Source organism: Balaenoptera ricei, chromosome 14 (genome assembly GCF_028023285.1).
Source record: "Balaenoptera ricei isolate mBalRic1 chromosome 14, mBalRic1.hap2, whole genome shotgun sequence".
In the NCBI taxonomy this organism is placed as follows: Eukaryota; Metazoa; Chordata; class Mammalia; order Artiodactyla; family Balaenopteridae; genus Balaenoptera; species Balaenoptera ricei.
The window spans coordinates 68,992,257-69,018,363 of NC_082652.1; the positions used below are offsets into that span (position 1 = coordinate 68,992,257).

Sequence of the window (26,107 nt, forward strand, 5' to 3'; positions counted from 1 at the left end):
AGGGATCCCCACACCCAGAGAACATGATGGTCCTCGGGCTGAAGGAGCCAAGGTCTGGAGGACAAGGTAGCCACTCCATGGGCACCTTTAACCAACAGAGCAGGCATTTTGGATGCTACCTCCTTCCTGACCTAGTCTTCCTACCCTCGTTTTCTCTTGGCCCAATTTCTTATCTGTTATTTTATTTCATCTTTTATAAGCCCCGTTAAATCATTTCTAGATTGAGATATTTAATGTGTATGAGGCAAACCCAGTGCGTATGAGAATCCTGGGTAAGAGCTGGAGCTCACAAGAAGGATCCACCCAGGGTGTCACAGGGGCCAAGAAAAGGGTCAGCAGAGAGCCTGGGGCCCCAGGGTCCATGGTGAAGGTCGGCATTCCCGGAGGGATCAGACCTCAGGTTCTAGAAGGTGGGGCGGGTCCTTTCTGAGGGTGGCAGCCCCCCCTCCACTGGCCACCCCTCCGCAGAAAGCTGGGCTCCGCTCAGGCGCGACTCGGTTTGTCTCCCGCACCCCCAGGATGAAGTGGCCGTGGAGACCACCAACCCTCAGCAGAACAAGATGGACAAGTTGATTGAGATCCTGAACAGCATGAGGAACAACAGCAGCGATGTGGATGCCAAGCTCACCACCTTCATGGAGGAGGCCCAGAACTCGACCAACTCCGAGGAGATGCTGGGAGAGATCGTCCGCACCATCTACCAGAAGGCCGTGTCCGACCGCAGCTTTGCTTTCACGGCCGCCAAGCTCTGCGACAAGATGGCGCTCTTCATGGTGGAGGGGACCAAGTTCCGGAGCCTCCTCCTCAACATGCTTCAGGTAACGGACGCCGACAGCTGCACCTCCCACCACCCCACCCCACGCCCCACCGCCGGTGGGTTATTACTAGAGAGAAGGCTGCAGATTCTGACCACAGTTGAACTTTTCCCAAGTTCCACCCTTGCCCGATTAATTATAGAAAATAAAAAGGCACTCAAGGGGCAAGGGATGAGTGGCCAGATTTGCGTGTGTTTGTGTGAGGGCTCCATGGTTACGATGGACCAATATAATTTTATAGGTGCTTCATGTTTAACCAGCCTTTCCCTCTTTCTATTTCCATGATAAGAGGGCTGGCTCTTGTCTTAACAGGCTCTGTGCTTTGACCTCTCCACGTCCCAGCAGACGTACACTTACTGTGGACTTCTCTTTTCCTCCTCTTCCTCCTCCCCGGGACCACCCTCCAGACCCTGCAGGTGGTGCACTGGTTGTAGTTGGTGCTGAGATGGGTCTGAGCAAAAGGCATAAGGGCCTTGAGGAGGGAAGCATTGATCTGTCTGCCAATGCTCCTGGGCTTCTTGAAACCACTTTTAGGGCCAAGGGGAAGCATGGAGATCAAAGACCGTCTTGTTCCTTGGTGCCATCCCACTAAATCCCTCCACCCCAGATAGCTTAATCCTGCCCCTCTTTATTCCTTCCTCCGTGGGTGCCGGCGTCCAGCGATGGTTTTACTGGGGTGTGTAATGGGCGTGGGCATGGGTGCTTAGGCTGAGCCCAGCACTGTTTGATCTCATAGGTGGAGAGCTGAAGGCCTATACCTGCTCTTTCGTCATGGGTGGTAGCAAGTGAACTGGTCCCAGAACTGGTGGCATCAGGGAGAGGTAGCACGTGGCACAGCATGGTGGCCATGCCAGGCCCAGGGACTCTTCCTTGCAGACTTGGCTGTGGAAAATCATCTGTAATCCTGCTTTGTACCTTAGGCTAGTTGAGATATGAAATGAGTTTCAGTCCAGGTAGGGTAAAACAATTGCTTAGAAGTTCTGAAAGTAGGATTACAGAGCTGGAAGAAACCACCTGCAGGTCTCTCTTAACGAGGGTGACCATATAATAGGTCGTCCAAACCATGACACCTTTGAGAGTTGGGGCTGTAGTCATAATCGGGCCGAGACCCCAGGTGTTAACCAGGATATATGGTCACCCTGGTCTTAGCCACCTGGTTCGCAGTCTTCCCTCTCTTCCCTGAGAACAGGGTGGGAGGAACCCCCTCCGAAGGCTGCCCATGGGTTCCATCCCCGCCGTCCTCTCCTCTTCCCAGGGACACTCTCACTGCAACCCGAGCCTCGCTGGCCAGCCTGGGCTGCTTCTGTCCAGCTCGAGGCACCGATCGGGTTCCCATTCCTGGATCGCCCACGCTCCCCGGTGATGAATTCCCTCATTACCTGAGGGATTTGCACATCGGGCATGTTCCTCGCGGGCCGGAATGTCCTGGGAGAGTGTGGAGGGTGACGGTGGGGAGCAGCCTGTCTGCCACGTACAGCCAGGCATGGGGGAGTCAGGGACAGATTGGCCTTTGGCCTTGGCTTTTATCAAGAGAAGGGCCAGGATAGGGCAAGACTTCTAGACAATAGTTGGACAGACACACAGGGCGTGGGACGAGATGCACCCAGGCGGGAAGGGCAGCTGGCAGCAGGGGCCACCCAGGGTCCTGCCCCGGTCAGGCTTCTCTTCCAGTGACCCGTGGTTAGAGCGGCCTTGCCCGCAGTACCCGGCAGAGCATCAGTCCTGGGAAATGCTCAGCCACAAATGGAGCTTGGCGGCCCTACACCCGCCTCTGCGTCAGCCCCAGAGTGGACTGGCTTAGGCCAGCAGGAAGGGAACCTGTTTGGCTACATCCAACTCAGTGAAGTCCCCTTTGCATTCCCCAGCTAATGACTTCTTGTGGAATTAGTGTGCTGAGAGACACAGTTTGGCAAACACTAGCGCAGGGAAAGAGCACTAAACCGAAAGTCAGGAAACAGGGCTTCTCGGCCTGATTGAGCCATCGTCACCCGGAGCTTGGCCTCTGCAGCTCCTGCTGGGAAAGTGATTGGCTGCTCTACACTGGTCAGTGGACCTTAGGATTTTGCGCTGTTGAAGATGAGGCGGGGGCCTCAGGGAGGGCATGAGTGGCCCCCCGTGAGCTGCTTCCTTTCTCTCTCTCTCCTGGCCCTGTTAGTGACATGAAGCAGTCCTGGGTCCCTCTCATCCTCAGAAACTTGCTTACCCCATACTGGGGCTCAGTGATAGGTCTGTCATGTGTGACAGGCTTTGGGGGCCGGCCCAAGGGACCCAGTCCTGCTAGTGTCATTTGTCTCTGGGGCGGAGGGGGACTCTCACTCCCAATCTGCCATTTGCCTGGGTGGAGCATTTGTGGGTCAGATATTTAGAAATCGAAATGTCCCCTAGACCCTACCACCCCCTTCATCTCCTGCAGCCCCAGCTTAAGTGTAAGAGGGAGCCCCTTGAAGGATGTAACCAGAGGGCTGGAGCTGGACACTCAGGCCTCCTGGGTCACTGTTCAAAGCCCTTTGGCTCCCATGGAAGGTGGGCTGGATGTGCTGGCGTGAGGCGGCCCCTAAGCTCCTAGCAGACCCCCGGTTACAAGGCCTGGAGGAAGCCAGCACTGCGTGTCTGTCGGGACCTCCTCTGCAGCTGAGGAGGTGGCGGGTTGGAGTAGGCTTTCTAGGCAGCATAATACATGGCCATTCACCACCCCAGACCCACAAGGCTCAAGAAAAGAGAGCAGAGCAGTGGGCATAGCTCATTAAACCCCACTTTCCTTGTGACCCACAGGGGTGTCGTTTTTCACCTGCTTTCATTTTCTGGCCAACCTGATTTGTATCCCTTCCCTGGCCAACAGTCCTGGGCCTGGCCCCCAGCACCTTCCCCCTGCTTTCTCCCTCTGAGGTTCACGCTCAGCTGCATGCACTCAAGGCCCATTGCCTCTGGATCCCCAGCCAGCCCCTGGTTCAGTTCGGCGCCCTCTGAGATGCCCCTCGCATGGCCAGGTTTCGCCTCTGCCTCCATGTACAAGTTCTGAGACCCGGCTTAGTGATTCTGGCTGCAAAGCGGACAGGGTGTGAAGTGCCCTATGAACACAGCTCCCAGCAGCTGTCTTTGGATGCTGCCCTCCTTGGCCGACCGCTTTCACTGCCTGGGCTTCGGCAGTGGGAGCTGGCAGCGCGGCAGGGGAGGGGCAGGCTCTGATGTAGTGGACACTCTTTGGCACAGTGTGGCGCTGCCTGCCAAGCTGGGATGCCGCCCCCATGGAGAGGCAAGTGGGCCCAGGGGGAAGTCAAAAGACCTTTCACCCTTCCCAGCCAGACTCAGCGTCGTCATCTCAAGAAGTCCAAAAGCACTACCCTCATGAGCACGGACAATGCCAGAGACCTTGGGGTCCCAGGGGACCCCTGTAACCAATCCACAGCTCAAAAATCATCTTCAGTTTTTACATCTAAACTGAGTCTTTTTGCCTTAGATGTGGTCATTTTCTTAGTAATGTTCTTGTAAGTAAAATTCTACTTATTAAACAGATATTTCTCGGATGTCTGTTATGTGCCAAGCGTGCAGTCTTCATTAGATCAGTGCTTGTCAAACTTGAATGTGTGTTTGAATCACATGGGATTTTAGTTAAATAGAGGTTCTGATTCAAGAGGTCTGGGTAGAACCTGAGATGCTACATTTCTAACAAGCTCCCAGGCCATGCCCATGCTGCTGGCCCAGGGACCACACTTTGAGTACTAAGACATTGGATGGCTGATGGTTTTGTAGGTGGTGGGTCAAGTTCATAGACAGGCCAACTGAGGCACAGTCTTTTATTGATGTGATGTCAGAAGGGGGGATCCAGCCTGGGAATATTGAGTTCCAGCCACCAGGTTTTCTTTAGGGCATTGGTTCTCACCCTGGCTGTCCATTAGAATCTCACGGGGAGATGCTTTTATTGGGTTGGCCAGAAAGTTCGTTCGATTAGTGAATATGTTGTTCAATAAAGTTCTTGGTGAAGATGAAAAATGTGTCTCTTATTTTTATTTGAGACTGAATGAGCTTTTTGGCCAACCCAATAAAACATACCGGCCCAGGGGCTCCCCCCCCAGACCAGTTGAATTAGATTCTCCAGGGATGGGCCTGGGCATACTTTTTTAAAGACCTTTCTGGCCGATTCTGTGGTGCTGCAGATTGAACACCACTGTTAGAAAGATACTCCAGAGATGCCCTGACTGTGCCACCACTGTCACTTATGAACCACTGTCACTTATGAACAGCCCTGCCTGTCACCCTGTGAATCAGCCAAGAAATGTGTACCAGGTACTGGACTCTTTGCTGAGTGATGTGAAGGATTCAGAGCCTGAGCTGGTGGGAGAACACCAAAGCAGGAGACGTCAGCCCCCGAGACACTCCCGTCACCTTGCCCGGCCTCGGCTTCCCCTCTGTGCAGTGAGAAGCTGGGCTGGACCATCTCAGGGGACCTTTCTCACATACCTCGCTGTCCTGACATTCCTCCTGGGAAGCCTCCACACTAACCGCGCCAGCCAGCTGAAGGCTGCCTCTCCTCTCCCGCCCGCCCCATTTCTCTCTGCTCTCAGCTCCGTTCCCCAGGTCCTTTTCCTTTTTCTTGGTCTCAGACATTTGTTGAAGCGCCTATCACATGTTTCAGGAAAAGGGCCTCACTCTCAATCCACGTTGCCAGGCTAGGCCACCAGTAAAGCTGAAGAGGTGATTCGTTTCCCTGCCCGACCTGCCTCACCCCACCTCGTCCCACCCGGCTCCCAGCTGCATGATTGCATGGTCCCGCACTCACGAGACTATGAGCATTGATGGATCCTGACTTCCAGGAGAACGTGGGCTGCCCATGGCCCCTGGGTTACAGAGGTCACCAAAACTCTGCCTTGATCCTCACCAAGGAACTGTGGTGCGATGAGGGGAGGGGGCTCTGCTTTCACAGCGAGGTGAAGAATGAGCGTGCCTCTTTTTATGGGACCTTTGGAATGACAGGAATTGGAGGCCTGAGCCCCCTCCACCCAGCACTGCCCCGTCACCACCCTGGGCCTTCCAGTCCAGCTCAGGGAATGCTCCTTTGCTGAAATATGCTTGGGTAGTATAAGTTCAAGCCCTCTTCTGTTGAAATGTGTGTGCCCTGTTTAGCCAAGAGGTGTCTGCATCTGAGCTATGCAGAGCAAAGTATTATTAGAGCAGGCATCAGTGTGTCTGTAACTGAACCCAACTCTCCCTAGCAACCGTTGTCAACAACACATCTAACAGAAGGAGGCAATACCTTTTTTTGAAGAAAAAAAAAAAACAAAAAAACCCTCATCTCACCAAGTCGTAAACACAACAAGGCTGTTGGGATAAGACAACGCAATTCAGAATCTGGCATGTGACCAGGTTTCAAAATAAATTGCTGTCTGCCAGCACCTTCTAGAAGACAGCCTGACCTGGAGCTAGAAAATGGATAAACTCTCCAGAGTGTCTAGCTGGGTCACCCATTAAGCATCGTGTTTGGGGCTTTTGATACACAGAAACTCAATTGCTTGGTGAAGGGGCCCCATGGGGCCTCTGGGAGATCTCTGGGAGTGATTTTAACTGTGGGTTTTAGCCCCAGAAGGGGCACTCAAGATTTTCTGGTCTGGCTGCCCCATAAGTGAATCAAAATACAAGCTGCATCTTCAGGGCTTATGTGACCCATCACCCCACTTTTACCCCATTTCTGCCATCTCTGTCCCCGTCTTCGTCCCACATTTGCTGGCTTGGGCAAAGGGACTGGGCTGTTCCTCTAACTCAGCTCATAAAAGGGAACCTCGGTCTTCCCTGGTGGCACAGTGGTTAAGAATCCACCTGCTAATGCAGGGGACAGGGGTTAGAGCCCTGGTCCGGGAAGATTCCACATGCCGCGGAGCAACTAAGCCCGTGCGCCACAACTACTGAGTCTGCGCTCTAGAGCCCGCGCGCCACAGCTACTGAGCCCACATGCCACAGCTGCTGAAGCCTGCGCACCTAGAGCCCGTGCTCTGCAACAAGAGAAGCCGCTGCAATGAGAAGCCCGCGCACCGCAACGAAGAGTAGCCCCCACTCGCCACAAATAGAGAAAGCCCGCAGAGCAACGAAGACGCAACACAGCCAAAAATAAAATAAATAAAAATAAATTTATTAAAAAAAAAAAAAGGAACCTCGTTCTTCCTGGTTATCTCAAGGTTCAGGAAAATCAAAAGTTGTTCCTCTTTACCCAAAATTTGGAGTTCCTAACCCCAATCTTTTACTGAGGGAGGGAGGAGAGGAACAAACATTGATTCTTGGCGTTCTAACCAGCTCTGAGTTGTAAGTTCCTTGAGGGCAGGGATCCTGGCTGTGTGATCATCAGTCCCCAGCTCCTAGCATCATGACATGTACACAGTAGGTGCTCAGCAAGTGCCTGAGGAAGGGAGGGATGGAGCCCTCAGTCTTAGGTACCAGAGCTCCCTGATGTGAGATGGGCTTCTCAGCTCTTCTGAGCACTTTCATGCGTGTGAATGTGGAGATTCTCTCTCCGAGGTGGGTTCCAGGGCAGGATCCATCCCCCACGTTTACAGATGAGGACGGTGGCTCAGCAAGGCTACAAAGTCATGGGGGTGGTCAGTCCAGCACCCCAAGCTCTTGGCTCCCTGGCCACCCCCCAAATAGAATATACCGGTCAGAAAGTTGGGAAAATCAGGAATCCTTCTCATGAAGCTATCAGTGGAGATTTCAAAATCCATCCTCCTATATGAGACTCCCACTGGGTTTCCAATGGTCTGAATCTCTGGGCTTTCCAGGCCAATAGAGAGCTGAGGGTGTCTGAGGAAACACCTCCACGGCTCCATCTGCTTTACGCAGATGAACCACACAGCTGTTCTTCCTGAGGCTGGCTCTCCCCTCGCACCCTCTCCCTTGGCCCAGAGCTCCGCCTTCACCCCTGCACGCCCACCACTGAGCCGATGTGCACTCCAGGCATGTAAACTAATTTTACTGTTGGCCCAAGCCAGGCATACCCAGGGATAGAAGCACATTGTTCTGTGCATTCCAGAGCCTGAGCAAAGCCCTGGGCTGTACCCACCCCGAGCTCCCCTCCACTGGTTGCTAGAAATCAAGAGGGAGAAAGCGGAGGACTAACAGGCAGTGCAAGCAACTCTCCCGTGGGCAGATTATGGAAGGTGATTTTGAAGACCCACAAAAGGTCTCTCTTTCTAAAAAATGTTGCCCCAATGGCACCCTGTGAGTTGTCGGTGCCCTGCAAGGGCCAGGCAGAGCTGGCACACACATTCCCCGACGGTGGGCGCCAGCAGGCTTGCCTACATGTCCTGTCACAGGAGCTTGACCTGCGTAGGAGTCTGTGGCAGGTACAGCTACCCCGCCGGGGACAGCGATGCCCGGCTGGTACCCACGCTCTTAGCCCACCGGACCCGAACCAGAGGCGAGGCCTGTGCCTCCTGCCAGACTTGTTGCCCACACTTGCTATGGAACGAGTGAATTTTACCTTCTTTCTTCTAATCCTGATGTCTTCCCCTCAACAAACATTTATTGAGCACCTGCTGTGTACCACACGCCGTGGCACAGCCCATGCATGTGTCACCTCTGTCAATTCTCCCTCCCATCTCGTCGTCCCCCAGTTTGTGCCGGCGGGGCACTGGCCCAAGTCTGAGAGGTTTATTCAAGGACCCAGCTGGAATGCCTCAAGTCAGGTTTTTCTGCCTTAGTGGGGGCACCGTGGCTTCCGAAAGTGCTAAATCTGAGGCCCCTTCTAGAACTTTGGAATGCCCCATGAGACAGAAGTAGCCTGTGACTCGAAAAGAAAAAAAAAAAGCATTTTGATTTTTTAATCTGAAAATAAGCAGAGGAAAGAAAATGTCAGTCCCAGAAGGAGCCCAGGACAGCGGCCTGCCAGTCAAGGTTTTCTTGTCTGAGGCTGTGTCCCCAGGTGTCTTGGGGGGCAAAGACTGTGTCCGAGAGATCTTTGTGTCCCCCACCAAGCCTGCCCATGACAGGTATTCAGCAAGCATCAGACGGCTGCTTCCAGGAGCTTCCGCCCACGGGGACAAAGGCGCGTTGGTGGGCAGGTGCTAGGACAGCAGAGGGACGCATGGTGTCCTGCTCCCTCCCATCTCTGGGCCGAGGAACTTACCCTGGTCAGGAATTATTTCACCATCACCCGTGTCCCTTGCCAGGCCGTGTCCTCTTCCCTGCACGCCCTCACCTCCCACCCCGTCTTCATTTTCCCTGCTAAATCCACTGATAGGACTTGGCCGGGCGCTCCCCTGTCTGAGGCTGCCACGCCGAGGCAGGCCCTGAAGATAAGTGGGTTATCGGAGAAGGCAGCTCGGGTGTCCCGGGCCCCAGAGGGTCACCCCTGGCTGGCTGGCAGCTCACCCCCAGCACCTCCTCCTCCCCTCTCCCCAGAGCCAGGCCAGCAGGAGACAACAGTTCCTTTCCCTCAGCTCAGCGAGTGGCCGGTCCCCAGCCGCCGCCGGGAATCTGAGCTATGCTAAGCCGCTCCAGATCACCACATCGCTGCCCTGCCCGGGCACGGCCGACCCAGACAGGGCGCCTCTACCTGCTGCGGCTGCCGCTGGAAAGCTGGCACCGCCCAGGCCGATGGAAACAAATCTCCCTGCGGGTTATGTAACTGCTCACCGCCCTGTCCCTGGCTCCCTAGGGAGGCTCCCAGCCACCACAGAGGGAGAGCGGTGGCCCCTGGACAGGGAGGGGACACAGAGGGTCATTCTTTCAAAGAGATGCACATAGTCTTGAGTGATTGCCCAAGGTCCTTCTCTGGATCCAAGGTCCTCAGCGCCCCAAGGAGACTGGTGTTCCCTGTAAATGCTCGCTGAGCACGGAGGCCAGCTCAAGACACTAGCCCAGCAGAGAGAGAAAGGCTCATCAGGAGAGCTGGACTCGCAGGAGAGGTTAAGGGGAGAGGGCAGGGCGGTTTCATTGTTGGCTTGTTTGGCTTGGTTTTATTATTTGGCTTTTTTTTTTTTTATTGTTGTAAGATATATGCAACATAAAATTTACCTGCTTAACCATTTTTAAGTGCATAACTCAGTGGCACCAAGTGCACCCACAGCATTGCACCACCACTCCCACCATCCACCCCCAGAGCCCTCTCATCTTCCCAGACAGAAGTCCTGTAGCCACCAAACAACAACTCCCCAGCCCCGCTATACCTCCTCTCTCCCTTCTTTTTCCGTGAGCTCTCGCGCGCCACGCTCTATGCATACCGCGTATAAGTGGAATCATACAGTTGTCCTTTTGTGTCTGGCTTATTTCATTTATCATCATGGTTTCTAGGTTCATTCATGTGGTAGCACGTCAGAATTTCCTTCCTTTTCACGGCTGGATAATGTTCCATTGTGTGGATAGACCATATTTTGTTTATCCGTTCATCCATCATGGATGGACACGTGGGTTGTTTCACCTTTGGGCTATTGTGAATGATGCCACCATGAACACACCACATACAAGTATCTGTTTTAGCGTCTGCTTTCAATTATTTTGGGTGTCTACCTAGAAGTAGAATTGCTGGATTATATGAAAACTCTGCGTATAACTTTTTAGGAACTGCCAAACTGTTTTCCAGAAGGTTGTTTTTGATGGGGAAATGTAATGAAACAAGATCCAAGTGCGGGACAGGGTCAGGGTGGAAGTGGAGAGTTGGAAGTCTGTAAGATCGAACAAAAGGATTTGGACTTTATGAAGTAGAACCAAGGAGCCATTGTTTGTTCTTGAGCTGTGGTGTCCTAAGATTAATTGAAAACCATAGAACAGTATAGACCTGAATGATCTATAGATTATCCATCAAACCCACTCATATTGTAGATGAGAGACTAGAGGCTCAGGAAGGTTATCAAAGCCCTGCTTTAGGCAGACGTGGGTGCTGCGTTATAGGCTGTCATGCTTGGAAATCTGTTACATAGAGGACCAGGGGTTTTAGTGACCACAGTTGTCTCTTTTACAAAGAGAGCCTGCCCCTCCAAGATCCAAGCTGCGGTGGCACAGGCCTCATTCTCCACCTCCTCCCAGGACCTGCTCCCGGCCTTAGGTATGCGGAACAGTAGCATTTGGCCCACGATCCAGAGGCTGGAAGCTGGGGGTGCTGCCACAGGAACAGTGGGCGGACGTGGGAGATGTATTCCTCCACCTCTGTTCCCCTTCCTTCTGCAGGGGCCACAACAGTCTCCAAAAGCTGCAAGAGTAAGTCAGTGGGCATCTTTGAACTGAGGCTTCCCAGACGAGGGCACACAGCCTAGGTTTCAAAGCCCGCACTGAGCGCATGGCCTGCGGGCCACCTAGGGGGAGAATGAACGGGAATCACACCGTGTGCCCTCCCACCGCTGCCTCGATGCCCCCTCCACACTGCTGTGGGCACCTCGCCCCCTCCTTTCTCTGCCCATACCTATGTGCCTTGGCTGTGCATCCCAGTGATTTATGAGAAATCAGTGAGTGTGAGGGTGAGGCAAAGGGAGTTGGGGGATAGAAACTTTAAACAGCCAGCAAGAATGCCACACTTGTCTTTTTTTTTTTTTTTTTTAATTTTTGGCTGCGTTGGGTCTTCGTTGCCGTGTGTGGGCTTTCTCTAGCTGCGGCGAGCGGGGGGCTACTCTTCGTTGCGGTGGGCGGGCTTCTCATTGCAGTGGCTTCTCTTGTTGTGGAGCACGGGCTCTAGGCACGTGGACTCAGTAGTTGTGGCTCGCAGGCTCCAGAGCGCAGGCTTAGCAGTTGTGGCCCACGGGCTTAGTTGCTCCACAGCATGTGGGATCTTCCCAGACCAGGGCTCGAACCCGTGTCCCCTGCATTGGCAGGTGCATTCTTAACCACTGCGCCACCAGGGAAGTCCCCAGCCACAGTTGTCTTAAACTCACTGCTTTCAGGGTGGCTGGGTTCCGTCTCCTCTAGATAAAGAAGAGATCGATTTAAACGGACAGAAGTCTTCCCAGCTCCCCTCCAGATGACCACTAAGAGGTCACCAGGCATCCCAGGTTGCAGAGTGTGATGCAGGGGTGCAGGTTGGGGTTCATCTGTGCCTCAGTTACTCCTCAGTCGACTGGCATCATGTGAACAATCCAAACCCAGTTATGCCCAGTTCCTAGTTTCTTCTTACTCTAGACCTTTCATGTCTGGTGGCATGTCTGTCCAGGAGACATTGTGACCCTCGACCAGGAAGCAGGGGCTGGACTGTGTGGCCCCTTGAGGTCACCTTCCAGCCCAGGAGCTCTTGCTGCAGCCTGAGAACCATCAGCACAGGGAATCTGCCCTTGGAACCCAAAGTTCAGAATCAGGGCTCCCTGCGCACCCACAGGCCCTCCATCCCCTGCTGCTTCATGCCTGACATGCTGAGTCTCCAGGGAACAATGCCAGCCCCTTCCTGGCCCCACCTCCACCCCAGTTCAAGCCAGCAGTGCCAGGGAGAGGGTGGGCGGCCCCTTCGGGGGAGCAGGTTGTGACCTGCAGGGAATCAGCTTCACTTGACCCTTTGGTGACCTTCCAGAGCCCAGCTCACAGAGGGAGAAAAGCTTCAGGCCACTTAGAAACGTGGAGACAGGTATGCCCAGCCAAGAGCAGCCCACCCCTCCCCCCGGGATGGCCCCCCAGCCCTCCCCCTTGAGGAAGCCCCTCGCCCCCCAAATCATCCCACTCTTGACAGTGCCTAGCTAGGACCAGGCATATTCCAGAGACGTTGTACCACCATGTATGTGCGCAGCCAGACTATTTGCACCCAGAAGACTAAGCAGAGAGGGCTCGAGGGCCACCATGCTATCCTGTAGCGCCCCCGCCTTCAGCTCCGCCACTGAGCAGGGGGAGGAGCTTAGGTGGTATTCGGGGATGGCTGGGCGCCAGCTAAAGCTTAGGAATATCTATCTATAATTGGAGTAAGTGCATTCTTGAGCAGCTGCATGTCAATCGGAGCTCCACATACTGGACTCACACTTGCCATTGACCCCGTTAGATGACAGTCATTGCATTACTCTGAGTGTTGAAAAAAGCCTGATTAGAATAGTATCTCGCGAGGTTGGACGCAGAGTCACCTGGAATTCAGCCTGCAGGCCCCAGAGACTTGCTCTTAATGACGTCCTGCTGTGTTGCATAAGAAATCATTGACAAAGCACAGAGTCCAACATCTACCCCCTAACCCTGGTTCTGGCACGTCAGCTGGTGACTTTGGGCAGACCTCGCAGTCTGGCTGCCCTCCACTTACTCTTCCATTAAATGGGGGTAATAATACCTGTCCCCTACACCTGCTTATTCTACAGACATAACAATTGTTAAAATCCACTGAAATACATATCATTTGGTCTGTGTCCTCTTAAGGCCCCTCCCCCAAGAGGAATTTCTGAATTTCATATAAACATATTTTTCCTTTTACCTTTGATGAATCCCATTCATTCAAGGTTCCTAGGAGAGGCCCCACACAGACCTTCCACAAGCCCAGGGGCCCCCAAGTCATGCTAGGGTTTGGGGTTTCGATGCAGCACTATGGCTAGCCCTGGGATCCGGCCACAAGGAAAGCTCTCACAGGGGACCTGGAACTGGTGTTGAGGCCCTCTGGGTGCCCTGTGCTCAGCACTGTTAAATCCCAGTAAAGCAGGGGCCACTTGCCTCTACCAGATATTTAGAGGCCTACTGGAGGGCCAAGGCCAGCTAAACCAGAGAGCGGTTTAGGCAAGTCGGAGGAGGGGGCAAACCCTTTAAGTACTGGCATCTGGGGAAGGCTTCCAGGAGGAGGCAGCATGAAAGAAGAGGCAGGATTTGGGTGGACAGAGGAAAATAGGAGGAAGGAGCCAATTTAGCAAAGGCTTATGGGTGGGAGGAGCCGGGGGGCAGGGGGGCACAATTGTGCAGACAGCGTGGTGGGATGAGATCGGTGTACACGCCAGCCTGGCCGAGGGTGTCCAGGCAGCAGCAGGGGGCTCTGCAAGTGTCAGCAAGCCCTGGTGTAAAGCTGCCCGGCCAGGCCATGACCCCAGGTCACAGTCACCACTGTGGCGCATTCATTTGCTGGCACTTGCTTCTCACCATTGCAGGCCAAGGTTGTTTTAATCCAGAACTAAAACTTCTACCTTAAGATTAGGGAGCTCCCTGCCAGCACTGGGCCTCGGTCAGTCTTGGGCAGGAGGCAGGGAGGGCCACCGCCTCTGGGGCCCAGTCCAACCTGCTGGCGGGCTCCAGACACCAGGGTTTCACTGAGACAGGTAGTATGGGGCCTGGCATTCAAGGCCGAGAGACCCTCCCTTTCCTGACCAGTTCAGCGCTTCGTGGGAGAGGGCAGGTCCCAGGTGCCCACCTCGAGTGACCCACTCAGCCCCTCTTTATGGATCAGCTGCCCCCAAGAGCCATGTGGAGATGGGTGCCCTCCACACACAGCCTGCAGTGCCGGTGCTGTCATAGGGCCCCTTCCTCCAGCAGAAGCCGTACAGCCTGCAGGGAACCAGAAGCAGGGCTACATGGGGTGCCTGGGGCTGGGCAGATCCACAAAGCAACCTCCGCTGCACAAGCCCCATCCCTCCTCCCCCAGCACATTTTTTCTGGCCTGCCTCAAGGGGTACGGCAGGAGACAGGAAGTCTGAAGCCAGCATCTTGCCTGGCCCTGGGCCTCAGTGTCCTCATGTGGTCCAGGGGCGTGGTCAGTCTCCCCACCGGGCAGCAAGGCTCACGGCTCCTCCTGTTCTGCTCCCGCAGTCCCTCGGGCGCCTTGGGCTTGTGGAGGTTGTGTGCATGTGGGTCAAGGATGGAGAGAGCCTGGGAAACATTTGAGGGCTGACTAGGGGCAGGAAGAGAAGATGGGGCGCTGCTCAGAAGTAGGGGACTCGAAGGGGCAGTGCAGGAGGCGCCTGGGCTGCAGCATTCCAGGCTCCTGCCCCAGCCCTGCCTTTCCCTAGCCGAGTGACCGCAGGCCAGTCCTTCCACCCTTCTGGTGGCTTCCTTGCCCATAAAATAAGGGGGGGTAGAAGAAGTGACTTCATAGGTCCCTTTCAGCTCTTTGTTATTCTAAAGCAGACATGCGGGGCATACAGACAGTGCCTGTTAATTGCCCACTGCTGTTGGTGGGTTGACCAGTGAAGAGCAGACGCTCCCTGCCTGGAGGGGGTCTGCAGTCCTGGCCACTCCGGCGCCCCCCCCCCCCCTTCCTGGTTGGGTGTCTGGAGTCAGTGGCCACCTGGCCGGCTGAGCAGCCTGCAGGGGGCGCCAGTGTGCAAGGGTGGCCTCACCTGCCTGCAGGCCCCTCCCAGTCCAACCCAGCATCTTGGCCTCCTGTGCTTTGTCCCACAGAGAAGATGTAAGCCATCTGATGGTGACTCTTCTACAAAGCCACCCACCAGTGTTGCAGTTTCCAGCCCCTGTGGGCCCCCATCCCTGAGACCAGAAACCTCTGGCTTGGGGTCCTTTCCAGACCTCCAGGACAGGCCAGCATAGTGTCTGAAGGTTCCTGTCAGGTGTCTGGCTGAGAGCTCTGTTTCAGCCGGGCAGTCACTTTGCAGGCATTTATTGTGCACCGGCTGTGTGCAGACACTGTGCACCCTAAGTACCCATTAGACTTTTGCGAGGTGGGCATTATTAGTCCCATTCTACACATAGGTAAAGAAAGCGCCAGAAACACACCTGAAGTCATACAGCCAGTCAGGGACAGAAGCGGAACTGGACCCCAGTCCCCTGGTGCCCTGTGCCCTCCTCAGAACCTGCTGCTGCCTGAGTGCCTCTGTTGGCCAGAAGGGTATTTGTACTGGGGGTGGGGCAGGGCCAGGTAGAAGGTAGAAGGCAGGTGGTGGGGAAACAAGATAAGAAGATGCCTTTTAGATGACTTGATCAGAGTATCCTCCCCCGCAGAGTGAACAGTAGCTGGGTAATCTCCCCATTGTCATCTTATGGCTGAAAGCATCTGGAGACAGTTTCCAGGCCAGAGCTCCGTGGGTACTTGGGGTCTGCTGCTCCCCGCCTGTCACGGTGGGGCCAGGGGGCAGGGGTGTCCCTCTCCACCAGGCTGTCCCAGCCGGCCTCGCTGTCTCCTCTGTGGCCATCCCACCTACTGGTTTCCAGCCCATCACCCTCATAATTCATGAGAAAAGGCGAAGAGAACTCAATTCGGTTTGATTTGCTCCACTTGGCGGCCCCAGGGGCTGGAGCCTGAAGCTCTGGGTTACGATGGCTCCTGGTGAGTGGGCGCCGCTGGTGCCCTGGGCACGTGGGCATCTGTGAGCGCCCCTCTGTTCGCAGCCCCGTGGTCTGGGGCAGCTTGAATCTCCTATGACAGGTCCCAGCCGCGGGAGCCCGAGTTAGCGGATCGTGTCTCACATGAGGCTTCGCACCTCCACCACCTCTCTAGACCAGAGGAAGGGGTGGTGACACTTTTAACTGGTCCCTTCCTCACTGCTCACCAAGCCCAAGAGATCAGGACATCAGGCTTGCAAAGTAAAAAGGAAGAAGAGAGAGAGAGCGCACGCCTACATGCTGTCTTGTGTCTAAAGCTCTAAATTATTAAGTGAGGACCCTGGGGTGTGAGCCGGGGGCAGACGGGTTGCTCAATCCCGAAGGAGCCCTTCTAAGGTTTCCCCGGCACCCAGCCCAGAGTGTCACCCCGGAGAAGGAGCCACGCTGTGAAAAGGCTTCTTTGACGCTGCTGCCATGCCTGGTCTTTTTTTTTTTTTTTAAACTCCCCCCCTCTCCCGTACAACTTGATTTATGATGACCCCTATGCATTTCAGCAGCTGCGGCTTCATTTCAGAATCGGGTTAAGTAGCCCAGGGTTCAAAACGGAAAAGGTCAGAAGGGGGGCTGCAGGAAGGCGAGCCACACTTAATACAGCGCGTTCCCTCCCATGCGTGCCTCTGCAGACTGGGGTTCACGTGCATCCTCTCCCTGCAAACGTGGTGCCGCCATACACACACCGTGGCGCCTCTGCCTGATAAAAGGGAAGTTCAAAAACATGGTAGGTTGGCACACTGCACCAGCTCCCCCATGCTTCCTCTCCCTCCAGCCCCGACAGAAGAGGCAGCCCTCTTGAGAGCTGGTCGGAATGAGAGCTGTACAGGGGCAAGCGACTATAGAGCCCCCTCTGTGTACCTAGTGGGCAGAGTGCTGAGGTGGGGCTTGAGGGACAGGAGTGCAGGTAGGCTCGAGCCCCTTCTGTCCCTTCCCTGTGTCCCCAGCCCCCGCTCTGTCATCCCACCCTTTCTGGCTAGCACAGCTTTCTGGTACTCAAACCAGACAATCGAGGTTTGTGGAGACCCCCATCCCTGCCTTCGAGGAGCCTCTGGCTTTGCGAGCCCCCTGCTTGTTGTCAGGCTCCCAACTGACCCCAAAGGGCTTGCTTGCAACAGTTTGTTCTCTGGACTTCGTGTTTTCCCCGTCTGCTGTACCCTCCCAGCGCCTCCTGGCTCCGGCCCCAGCGCCAGCCCCTGTCTGTCCCTGCAAACACAAGTCAGCTGTGTGTGCAGACAAAGCCATGCGTCGCAGTGGGGGCCGGGCCTGCAGAAGGGACATTTCCAGGGAACTCTGGGGGCGGCGGCTGGGAGGGCAGAGGCGACTGTCTGATAGCAGGGACTCGGCGTCACCGTCTAGGGGACTTGGCCGGGCCCCAGGGGCCAGTGGCTATGGGTGGTGACTGGGGGAGACAGCCAGGCTGGAAGAAATCTGCTGTGTGAGAAGTGTAGGAAACGGGCTGGAGAGGAGAGATAACAGCCCCTGCTCTGTGTGTCTGTGCGCGTCTGCGTCTGCCGGCGAGGGTGGCTGGAGCCAGGCGGTCTGAGGCCATATCTAGGGAGATTTTTGTCCTGGGTTGTGAAAGTGACCTATGGAGCCAGCAGCAGGGTTCAGGGCCTGGGAGAGAAGACATGTGGCCCTGCCCTCCCCTCCCCCTTGTCTTATGTTCCTGTCAATGTTCCTCCGTGTTCCCTCTTGCCAAAGAGCAGGAAGGGGGGAGGGGGGTGGCAAGAGGGAACATTCTTCAGGCAGTGCAAATGGTTAAGGCCTGGGTTTCAGTCTCGATTGTATCAGTAATTTGACATATGAACTTGGATACATCCCCTAATATTTCTGGCTCTCAGTCTTGTTGGCTGTAAAATGGGGATTATTTATATCTGCCTTGCACATTGCTCAGGGTGGTCGGAAATCTCTTATGAAATAAGGACGTGAAAATAGTTTGTGAACTGCAAAGTGCCACATAAACGAAAGCAGTTGTGATGATTAGACTGGTTTGTGAATGCCGGGGCTGCTGAAGAAAGGCCGGGGCTAGAGGAACCTGGCGGGGAGCAGCAGGGAGGAGGGGGGTCATGGGGGAGTTGGGGACAGTGGTAGGTCATAGCCCCGCCAAGAGTGGGCCCTGCGGGAACTGGACCCGGGGCAGGGCAGGAAGGGAGGCGGCAGAGGCTGTCTGCGGGTGTGGGGCTTGGTCGCAGGTTTGCCAAGTAGAAGGTGGCCTGGGTTGGGCACCCACTTCTCCCAGGAGACAGGAAGGCTTACCCATCAGGGGCTCCGGGCACTTGCCTGGCGTGGAGGCTGAAGTCCAACAGAGCACAGAGGAACAAGGGGGAACTCTGCTTTCCTTTCCGAACCCCCAGTGCCCAAGACAGCCAGGTCACTCTGTCCCCTTACCCCCTCCCCATCCTGACCTGGAAATCAGCCGTCTCTGGTGTGGAAAGTGCGAGAAGGAGCTGGCAGGGCTGACGGGGCTGCTAGGCTGAGAGAAGCTGAGCTATTTAAAGCGCGCAGCGAGCACCCGGGGGGCATGAGCACCACCCACCCCCAAGGCCCTCTCGGCATTCAGCTTTTCGTTCCTTGGCTAGATCCCAGGCCCTCGGGGCACCCACAGGGCCACAGGTCAGATGCCAGGGGCTCTGGGAAGCTGCAGGCGGCAGCTCCTGGGGCTGGCATGGGAGGGCGGCTCCCCTTCGCCTCGGGCTTGGGTTCCCTCCTGGGGCCTCCAGGCTGAGTTGGCGGGGCCACACAGACTCCTTGGCTCCCTGTGCCTTACAAACGGGGCCGGGGACGCATGGGGAGCTTAGAGGAGGAATGCCCGGCGCCTGGGGCCCAGGGCAGCTGCCGTACCCCTCCTCCACTGGCTACCACGCTGCCCGATTTGGGGAACCAGAGCCAGCTGGGGCAGGATTGGGAAGTGGGGAGCTTTGCTGGGTACATGCTTCTCCCCTGCCCGGGCCCGCCTTCCCAGCACACCCCAGATTACAAAGGGTTTTCTCCTTTTTCCCCAGTTGACGTTCACCTGTCCCGTGTCCTAACCCATTAATGAGTCATGCACTCACTGTGCTGCCCTCCTTGCCCAGGTCTAAAAGGCCACTCAGTGCCTCGGCCCGGAAGAGGGAGTGGAAGGAGGCCTGTTAGATACGAGTACCAGCTGGGAGAGCCTTAACTGAGCGGTTCCTGGGTGCCAGGCCTCAAACCAAAGCTGGTCTACACCACAGGCTGCAGCAGCGTGCTTCATGTATGGCGTGATTTGAACAGCTGCCAACGGCCCTGTCCGGGAAGGACTGGCCATTATTCTGAGACTGCATCCTTCCTACTATCTTGGCATTAAAATTGTCCTCTCTTTTATGAAATGATGGATGAAAACTTTTTTAAAAACATCCTTAACAAAATAAAACACTGGCAACCCTCAAATTTCACAGGTCCAAGAAATCCTGGAGCCCAGGCCCAGGGCCCTGGTTGGTATCCAAAACAGCACAGTTCACCTGGGTACCCGGCTGTCCCCAGGCCTGGGGAGCGGGGCCAGGGCACTCCCGAACCTGGGGCTGCGGGTCTCAGCCCAACACTAACTGGTGGCTTCACAGCTTGGGTCTCCAGCCCAGCCCAGCCTTCCCGCTCTGTTCTCTTGGCTGGAGATGCTTCCTCCCACTCGATGGGAATTCAGTGTCCCAGCTGCCAGCCCGCCACAGGCTGCCTGCAGCCGAGCGCAGCACGTTGACCCCTGCCCTCTTGAACGTTGACCTTAGTCACCAGGGCAGCACACACTCCCAGCTGCCTGACCCCCACTTGCTCCCGTGCGCCGGCTCGCATGCTCTCTCTCTTATGCACCCTCTGTGCGTCTTACATAGCTCCATGTGCGGACTGATCGGTGGCCTTTTCCACACCAGAGAGTCATTCATTTATTAGCTGAGCATCTGCTACATGCCAGGCAGCGTGCTAGTGGAAAAATGGGAGAGACCCTCTGCCGCCATTGGGTTCCTCCTAATCTGACGGGCGCCGCACACAGATAAACCAGGAACTGCCAACCAGCGTGCTGAGTGCTGTACTAGAGGCCTGAGCAGACCGCCTGAGCGGCTGGGGAAGGAAGAATGCACGGGCGGGGGGCACTGGAGGCTGGCGCCCAGAGGAAGGGGCACTCAGTGGCTGGGTGGGAGCTTCCAGATGAACAAGTGTGTGTAGAGGGACATTTTCTAGGCAAACAGATGAGCATGAGTAAAGTAAAAAGCAGGAGAGAATCGTGTGCAAGGAAACCGGAGGTGGTGTTATTGGAGGGAAGTGCGCACTGGGGACGAGGGGGCTTGGAAGATAAGAAGCAAGAAAGAGGGACTCGGCGTGTTTCACTCAGGAGCCTGCAGGGACCTGCTTTGTTTAACATGCATCAGCCCAGAGAGCACAGGGTGCTTGGGCAGAGCAAGCATGCATATGTGCGTGTGTGTGTGTGTGTGTGTGTGTGTACAAATTCTCACATACATGCTCTCACATACATCGTCCTCACTCTCAGAAGTGCTCGCCTCCAATTTCTCCCATCCTTCCTGATCACCAAACCCCAAAGAGACCAGCCCTCAGCCCTCAGCCATTCGCTGCACTTGTGAGCATCAGGTTTTCCACACTGGGTCGCTTTGCCTTCAGTTCCTTGCTTCTGGCAAAACCAGACCTTGGGGTGGATTTCTTTTCTCTTTTCTTTCCTTCACTTCTTCCTTCTTCGCTGCCTCCTTCCTCCCTTCTTTCCTCCCTCCCTCCCTTCCTTCCTCTCTCCTTTTCCTCCCTCCCTCTCTTTCTTTTATTAAACCTCACAGAAATGCAGGAAGAGCTCATAGATTATTGATATTTCTCATTCTTGTGGGGCTCCAAACCTGAACTCAGCTATGGCTGCTTTAAGTAACTACAAAATTAGGAAAATAATTTACAAAAAGCAGAAGCTGACTTGGGATGCCCTTTCATGAAGTGGTCTAAGTGGTCTTGATGCACCCTGAAGCCCCTCCACTGCTGCCCGCACTCTGGGGGGGCTCCTGGCACCTCCAGGCGGGGAGGGGGGAGGATTTCCCCCCGTGCACACATCCACCACCTGCAGAAACCCGTCCCCCCGCAGATAGTTCACGGTCCTCTGAAATGGACAAGGAGCCTGGCCCAATCATCAGGTCATCAAGGAGAGTAAAAGGCTTTCAAAAGCGAGCATTCCCAAAAACCAAACTCAGGGGGAGGAACTGGGGGGGTTCTGAAGAGACTGCCTGGGACTCACAACCAGGCTGTGGTTCATTGGCTTTGCCATGAACTAGCTGTGATCTCGGTGTCCGCATCAGGGGCAGCTGCCCTTTACCAAGTTTCTACCGTGTACCTTGGCCACACCTGGGAGCTCTGGACATGCCAGGGCCCAGGCCGCACCCCTGACCAATTGAATCACCATCTCTGGGGGGCGGGGCCCGAGCACCAGCGTTGTTCAGCTTTCCCCCGGTGAGTCCACCTTGCAGTCAAGCTTGAGAACCATAGCCCCAGGCATCTCACTTAGAAGTTATGGGTTAAGATCATTCTCACAGCAACCCTGCCAGGTTTTATGAATGAAGAAGCTGAGGCTCAGAGAGTTTGAATAGCTTATTCATGATCTTTGAAGTTCTCCCTTGTTCTAAAGCCTGTTCCTCCTTTGCAGGACTGGATATACCTGTGCAAAACCACACAGCATGGGAGGGTGGGGGGAGGAAATGAGAGGGCGAGTGAGCAAGTTGATGTAGGCTGGAGAGAAGGGGAGTTTCTGGTGTTTGGGAGGGGCTGCAAGCCTAAGGTCTCTCTCCAGCCCCCCTCAAGGGGCAGAATTGACCCCCGATACTGGGGACTGGAGGGCCATCTGGCTCTGCTTGAACCTAATACTTGAGCAGATACTTACAGGGCCTCCTGGGCCCAGCAGTGAGTATCGTAAGAGCCTAGCTAGACCCAGGAGCTATGTTCCTGCCTCAGTTCAAATCCCAGCTCCAGAGCTCACGGGCCAGGCGACTTTGGACAAGGGACCTGATCGTTTTCTCTCTGTGTCCTCATCTGCATGATGGGGATGATGGTAGAGTCATTATGAGAATTAAATGAGGCACTGCATGTAAGGATTTAAAGCAGTGCCTGGCATATAGTAAACACTCAATAAATCCCAGATATGCTAAGGATTACTGCCGTCATTATGCAGTTTTCCAGTGCTGAGCAGAAACTAGAGGGACGTGGGCCTGAATCAGTGCAAGGTGCCATCCTAAGTCAGTGTTTCTCCTTTGACCTTACCTACTCTTAGCTAGAAGATCAGAATTCCTGGGGCAGAGAGTCCAAGCCTGGAACGCTGAAGGGAGAGGAAGGACCCAGCCCAGCTGTCTTCCCTCCTCGGCCTCACCCCAAACCAGCCCAAGGGGCCTTTCCTCCTCTCTCCACCATGATCATTGCCACCTCCACCTCACAACCGCTGACTCTATAAAAGCCTTCTTCTGGGGGCAGGGTGTGAACTGGATGACCTGGAGTCCCTTTCCTCCCTGCACTGCAGTAAATCTCCCTTCTCATACCCTGTCAGTCTGTGTCCTGCTGGCCACCATAGCCCATCCATATGGTTCAGCCAGCAGCCTGGGAGGGGCCCTGGAGATGGGACTTTGTCTGGGGGGCCTCCAGACCATTGAGGCAGAGGCGGGGCTGGGGTCAGGATAACAGCAGGGCTTTTCACTGGCTCTCTGGCAGCAGCTGTGAGGGGTGCAAGAGACAGATGCTTGAGATCTGCCCCCACCCCGGTCCTTACTGTTTGTGAGGGGTGGGCAGAGGAGGGGGACCCAGCGGGCATGGACTGTGGCCACATCGGTTCACATCTTAAGTATCAAAAGGAAGGAAGGAAAGGAGAGAAGGGGCCCATATCTCTCAGAAAAGCAAAACTGTGAGGCTTTTCCCAGGTCATTATCTATCTACAGGGTGGTTTTATACTTGGGGCTGTGCAGCCTGACTCCAGCCCTTAGATGCCTCCACTCAAGGGGCCTTAAACACAGCTGCCCCCAAACCAGGTGTGGCAACAAGAGATCATGATAAGCTCCTCGGTTCTCCTCTCCTCTCCTGGTTGAGTTCTCTCCCTCCTGGGAAGGAAGAAGGGGCGGGGGGGGGGGGGGCCGGGAGGGGGGTGTCTGTGTGTGTGCGCATGTATGCATGCACATGCGTGTGTGTGTATGTGTGTTCACGCTTGTGTGTGTGTGTGTGTGTTGCCACGTTACGCATTCCATCTCCCAGGCAGCATGCGTCTGGCTGCACGCTGTCTGGCTGTCTGCTTTTCTTCCAAAGGACGGTTTGCAGTTTAGATGAAGGACTCCCGCTATAAATGGTATTTCCTCTGTCCCCACCCCCGCTCCCTCCACCGTCTCCCACTCCCCACACGCTGCCCTGGAGGGGATTGGCAAAGCAGAAAGGTTGGGGAAGCTGAGGGCTGGGAGGCCCGGCTTGCATGCTTTGGGATATCTGTCTTGATCACCTCTCCTGAAGGGGAGGATCTCAGCAGGAGGTGAGGGGAGAGCCAGACGCTGCTGCGCATGACATCCTGCTCTGGGAAAGCAGCTTCTTGGACCTTGAGCCAGGAGTTCCCCCTTTGCAAAATCTCCAAGTGATAACACCCACAGGGGACAACTGGATGCCTGACCCTCTGACCTTTAGGTTGGGGAGGAGAAACCTGAGTTGTTGGGGTTTTTTTTAATATAAATTTATTTATTTATTTATTTTTGGCTGTGTTGGGTCTTCGTTGCTGCACGCGGGCTTTCGTTGCGGCGAGCTGGGGCTACTCTTCCTTGCCGTGCACAGGCTTCTCAATGCGGTGGCTTCCCTTGTTGTGGAGCACGGGCTCTAGGCATGCAGGCTCAATAGTTTTGGCTCACGGGCTCTAGAGCGCAGGCTCAGTAGTTGTGGCGCACGGGCTTAGTTGCTCCACAGCTTGTGGGATCTTCCCGGACCAGGGCTTGAACCCATGTCCCCTGCATTGGCAGGTGGATTCTTAACCACTGCACCACCAGGGAAGTCCGGTTTGTTTTTTTTTAATATTTATTTATTTATGGCTGCGTTGGGTCTTTGTTGCTGCCCGGGCTTTCTCTAGTTGTGGTGAGCCAGGGCTGCTCTTCGTTGCGGTGCGCGGGCTTCTCATTGCAGTGGCTTCTCTTGTTGCAGAGCACGGGCTTTAGGCGTGTGGACTCAGTAGTTGTGGCACACGGACTCATTAGTTGTTTCTCACAGACTCTAGAGCTCAGGCTCAGTAGTTGTGGCTCACGGGCTTAGTTGCTCTGCGGCAGGTGAGATCTTCCCGGACCAGGGCTCGAACCCGTGTCCCCTACATTGGCAGGTGGATTCTTAACCACTGCACCACCAGGGAAGTCCCAAACCTGAGTTTTTAACTTTTGTCTCTTTCCAGGAGGAAGGTCAGAAAGGTTTGGAACCTGCTCAGTTACCAGGGCACCCTGACTTTGGGGACAGAGCCTCATTCTGAGGACCTCATGTATAAAGCACATTTCTGCCCCCTGAGGAGGGACAGACACCAAGGCTTCAGCCAGGACTCAGGATGCTGAGTTCTAGGTCCTGCTCTGCCCCATACTCTTAAGAAGAGTGAGTGAGCTGTCACTCCTCCCTGGCCTCAGTGTCCTTGCCTGTAAATCAACGTCAGTGCCAGTAGTAAGTCCTGGGACCGTGTTCCTCCCATTTTCCTGAGCATCTCAGGACCACACCTGGAGCACTTTTGCCCTGCCTGCCTGCACACCTGCCCTTCCGTGACCACGTTGCCAGGAAGAATTCATGGAGCTGAAGGACGTCCGGGGGAGCAATGGGAACAGCCAGAAAGTACAACGATAGCCTTTGTAGATAAGATTCCTGAGTCTGGGAGAGGCAGAGATGTGACTGCAATAGGGAGAGAATATAGACCTCATCACCATCACCATAAATCCCGGAACAGAGAGACTCAGGGGTCGCCCTTGGACAGGTCATTATAGGAAAATTAAAAGGAAACACTTGTTCTGTTGCACAGGATGGAGATGAACTCATCATTTCCCAGGAGGTGCAGGCCCAAAGTGGACACGCCTGCTAGGAAGGCTGAGATAAATGCAAGTATGATGACTTCAGGATAGGCCACGAAGGATCCTAGATAGTGATGCCAAAAGAGCCCCCTGCCCACCCTCTCACAGTAGGCCCCTCAGCCTGGGAGACCCTGGGCAGACTCAGGAGGGCATGCGCTGTGCTGAGCATGGCAGAGGTGGCAGAGAGTGGGTGTGTGCATGCGGGGGTGGGTGGGGTGCTTCTGGGCTGCAGACCCTCGTCCTCCCGCAGCAGAGTCACGTGGACCTTCCCTCCATTACTTCTGCAGCCCCCTCCTTAGCAGGGAGTACTGAACCAGTGAGAAGCCCCAGATCATTTTCTTTGGGTTTGGAGATATATTCACTGGTTTTTATTTTCTTATAATGTGGTAGGTGATAGCGTGGAGTAGGGAGTCCAGCAGGCCTGGGTTCAAATCCCAACTCTCCTTTACTAGTTGTCTGATCTTGGATGAATTTCTGAATCTCTTTAAGCCTCAATTTCCTTGCTGGTAAAGTGGGGATAATAATAATACTACTCCATAGGGTCCCTGGGGGATTAAATGAGGTAATATATGCAAAGGGCTTAGTATAGTACTGACCCTCAGTACCTGCTCATAACGCTGGCAGTGATTCATCTGGATTTTGCTTGGGGTGATGCCGAAAAGTCATCCTCTGTGCACCGGTGCCGAGTTGAATCTCAGAGTTTTGGGTGAAGTAGAAAAGAATAGCTTTATTGCTTTGCCAGGCAAAGGAGGACACAGCAGGCTAATGCCCTCAAAACTGTGTGTCTCAGGCTGGGGGGATTTGGTGAGGAGTTTTATAACAATGGTTCAAGGGCAGGGATGCTGATAAGGATCAGGGTGTGTGCAGGGCTGGCATTCCTTTAATCTGGGCTCTGGTGGTCTTCTGATGAGCTTTTCTGGTTCTTGAGGTTATCAAAACTGTGACCTTCTCTCTGGAATGAAGGATGCTTCATCAAGTCATCAATGTCTTCCATTTGTTGGGGGTTTTAGTTCTGTAGAAGAGCTCAAAGATATTGTTATATGTATCCCTTCAGGTGGAACCAGGACC

At 54.8% G+C, this 26,107-nt stretch overlaps 1 protein-coding gene across 9 annotated transcripts in view; it reads left to right on the forward strand.

The window, feature by feature from the left end:
• CTIF (cap binding complex dependent translation initiation factor) overlaps positions 1-26,107 on the forward strand; it is a 302,316-nt gene that overhangs the window by 209,046 nt on the left and 67,163 nt on the right. For 8 of the 9 annotated variants that reach the window (XM_059894009.1, XM_059894003.1, XM_059894008.1 and 5 more), the window contains one exon: positions 519-818. In XM_059894009.1, the coding sequence (XP_059749992.1) occupies positions 519-818 (300 nt within the window). Of the gene's footprint in view, positions 1-518; positions 819-3,654; positions 3,997-26,107 lie in introns of those variants that run through there. The other variant, XM_059894012.1, reaches the window with a different exon arrangement.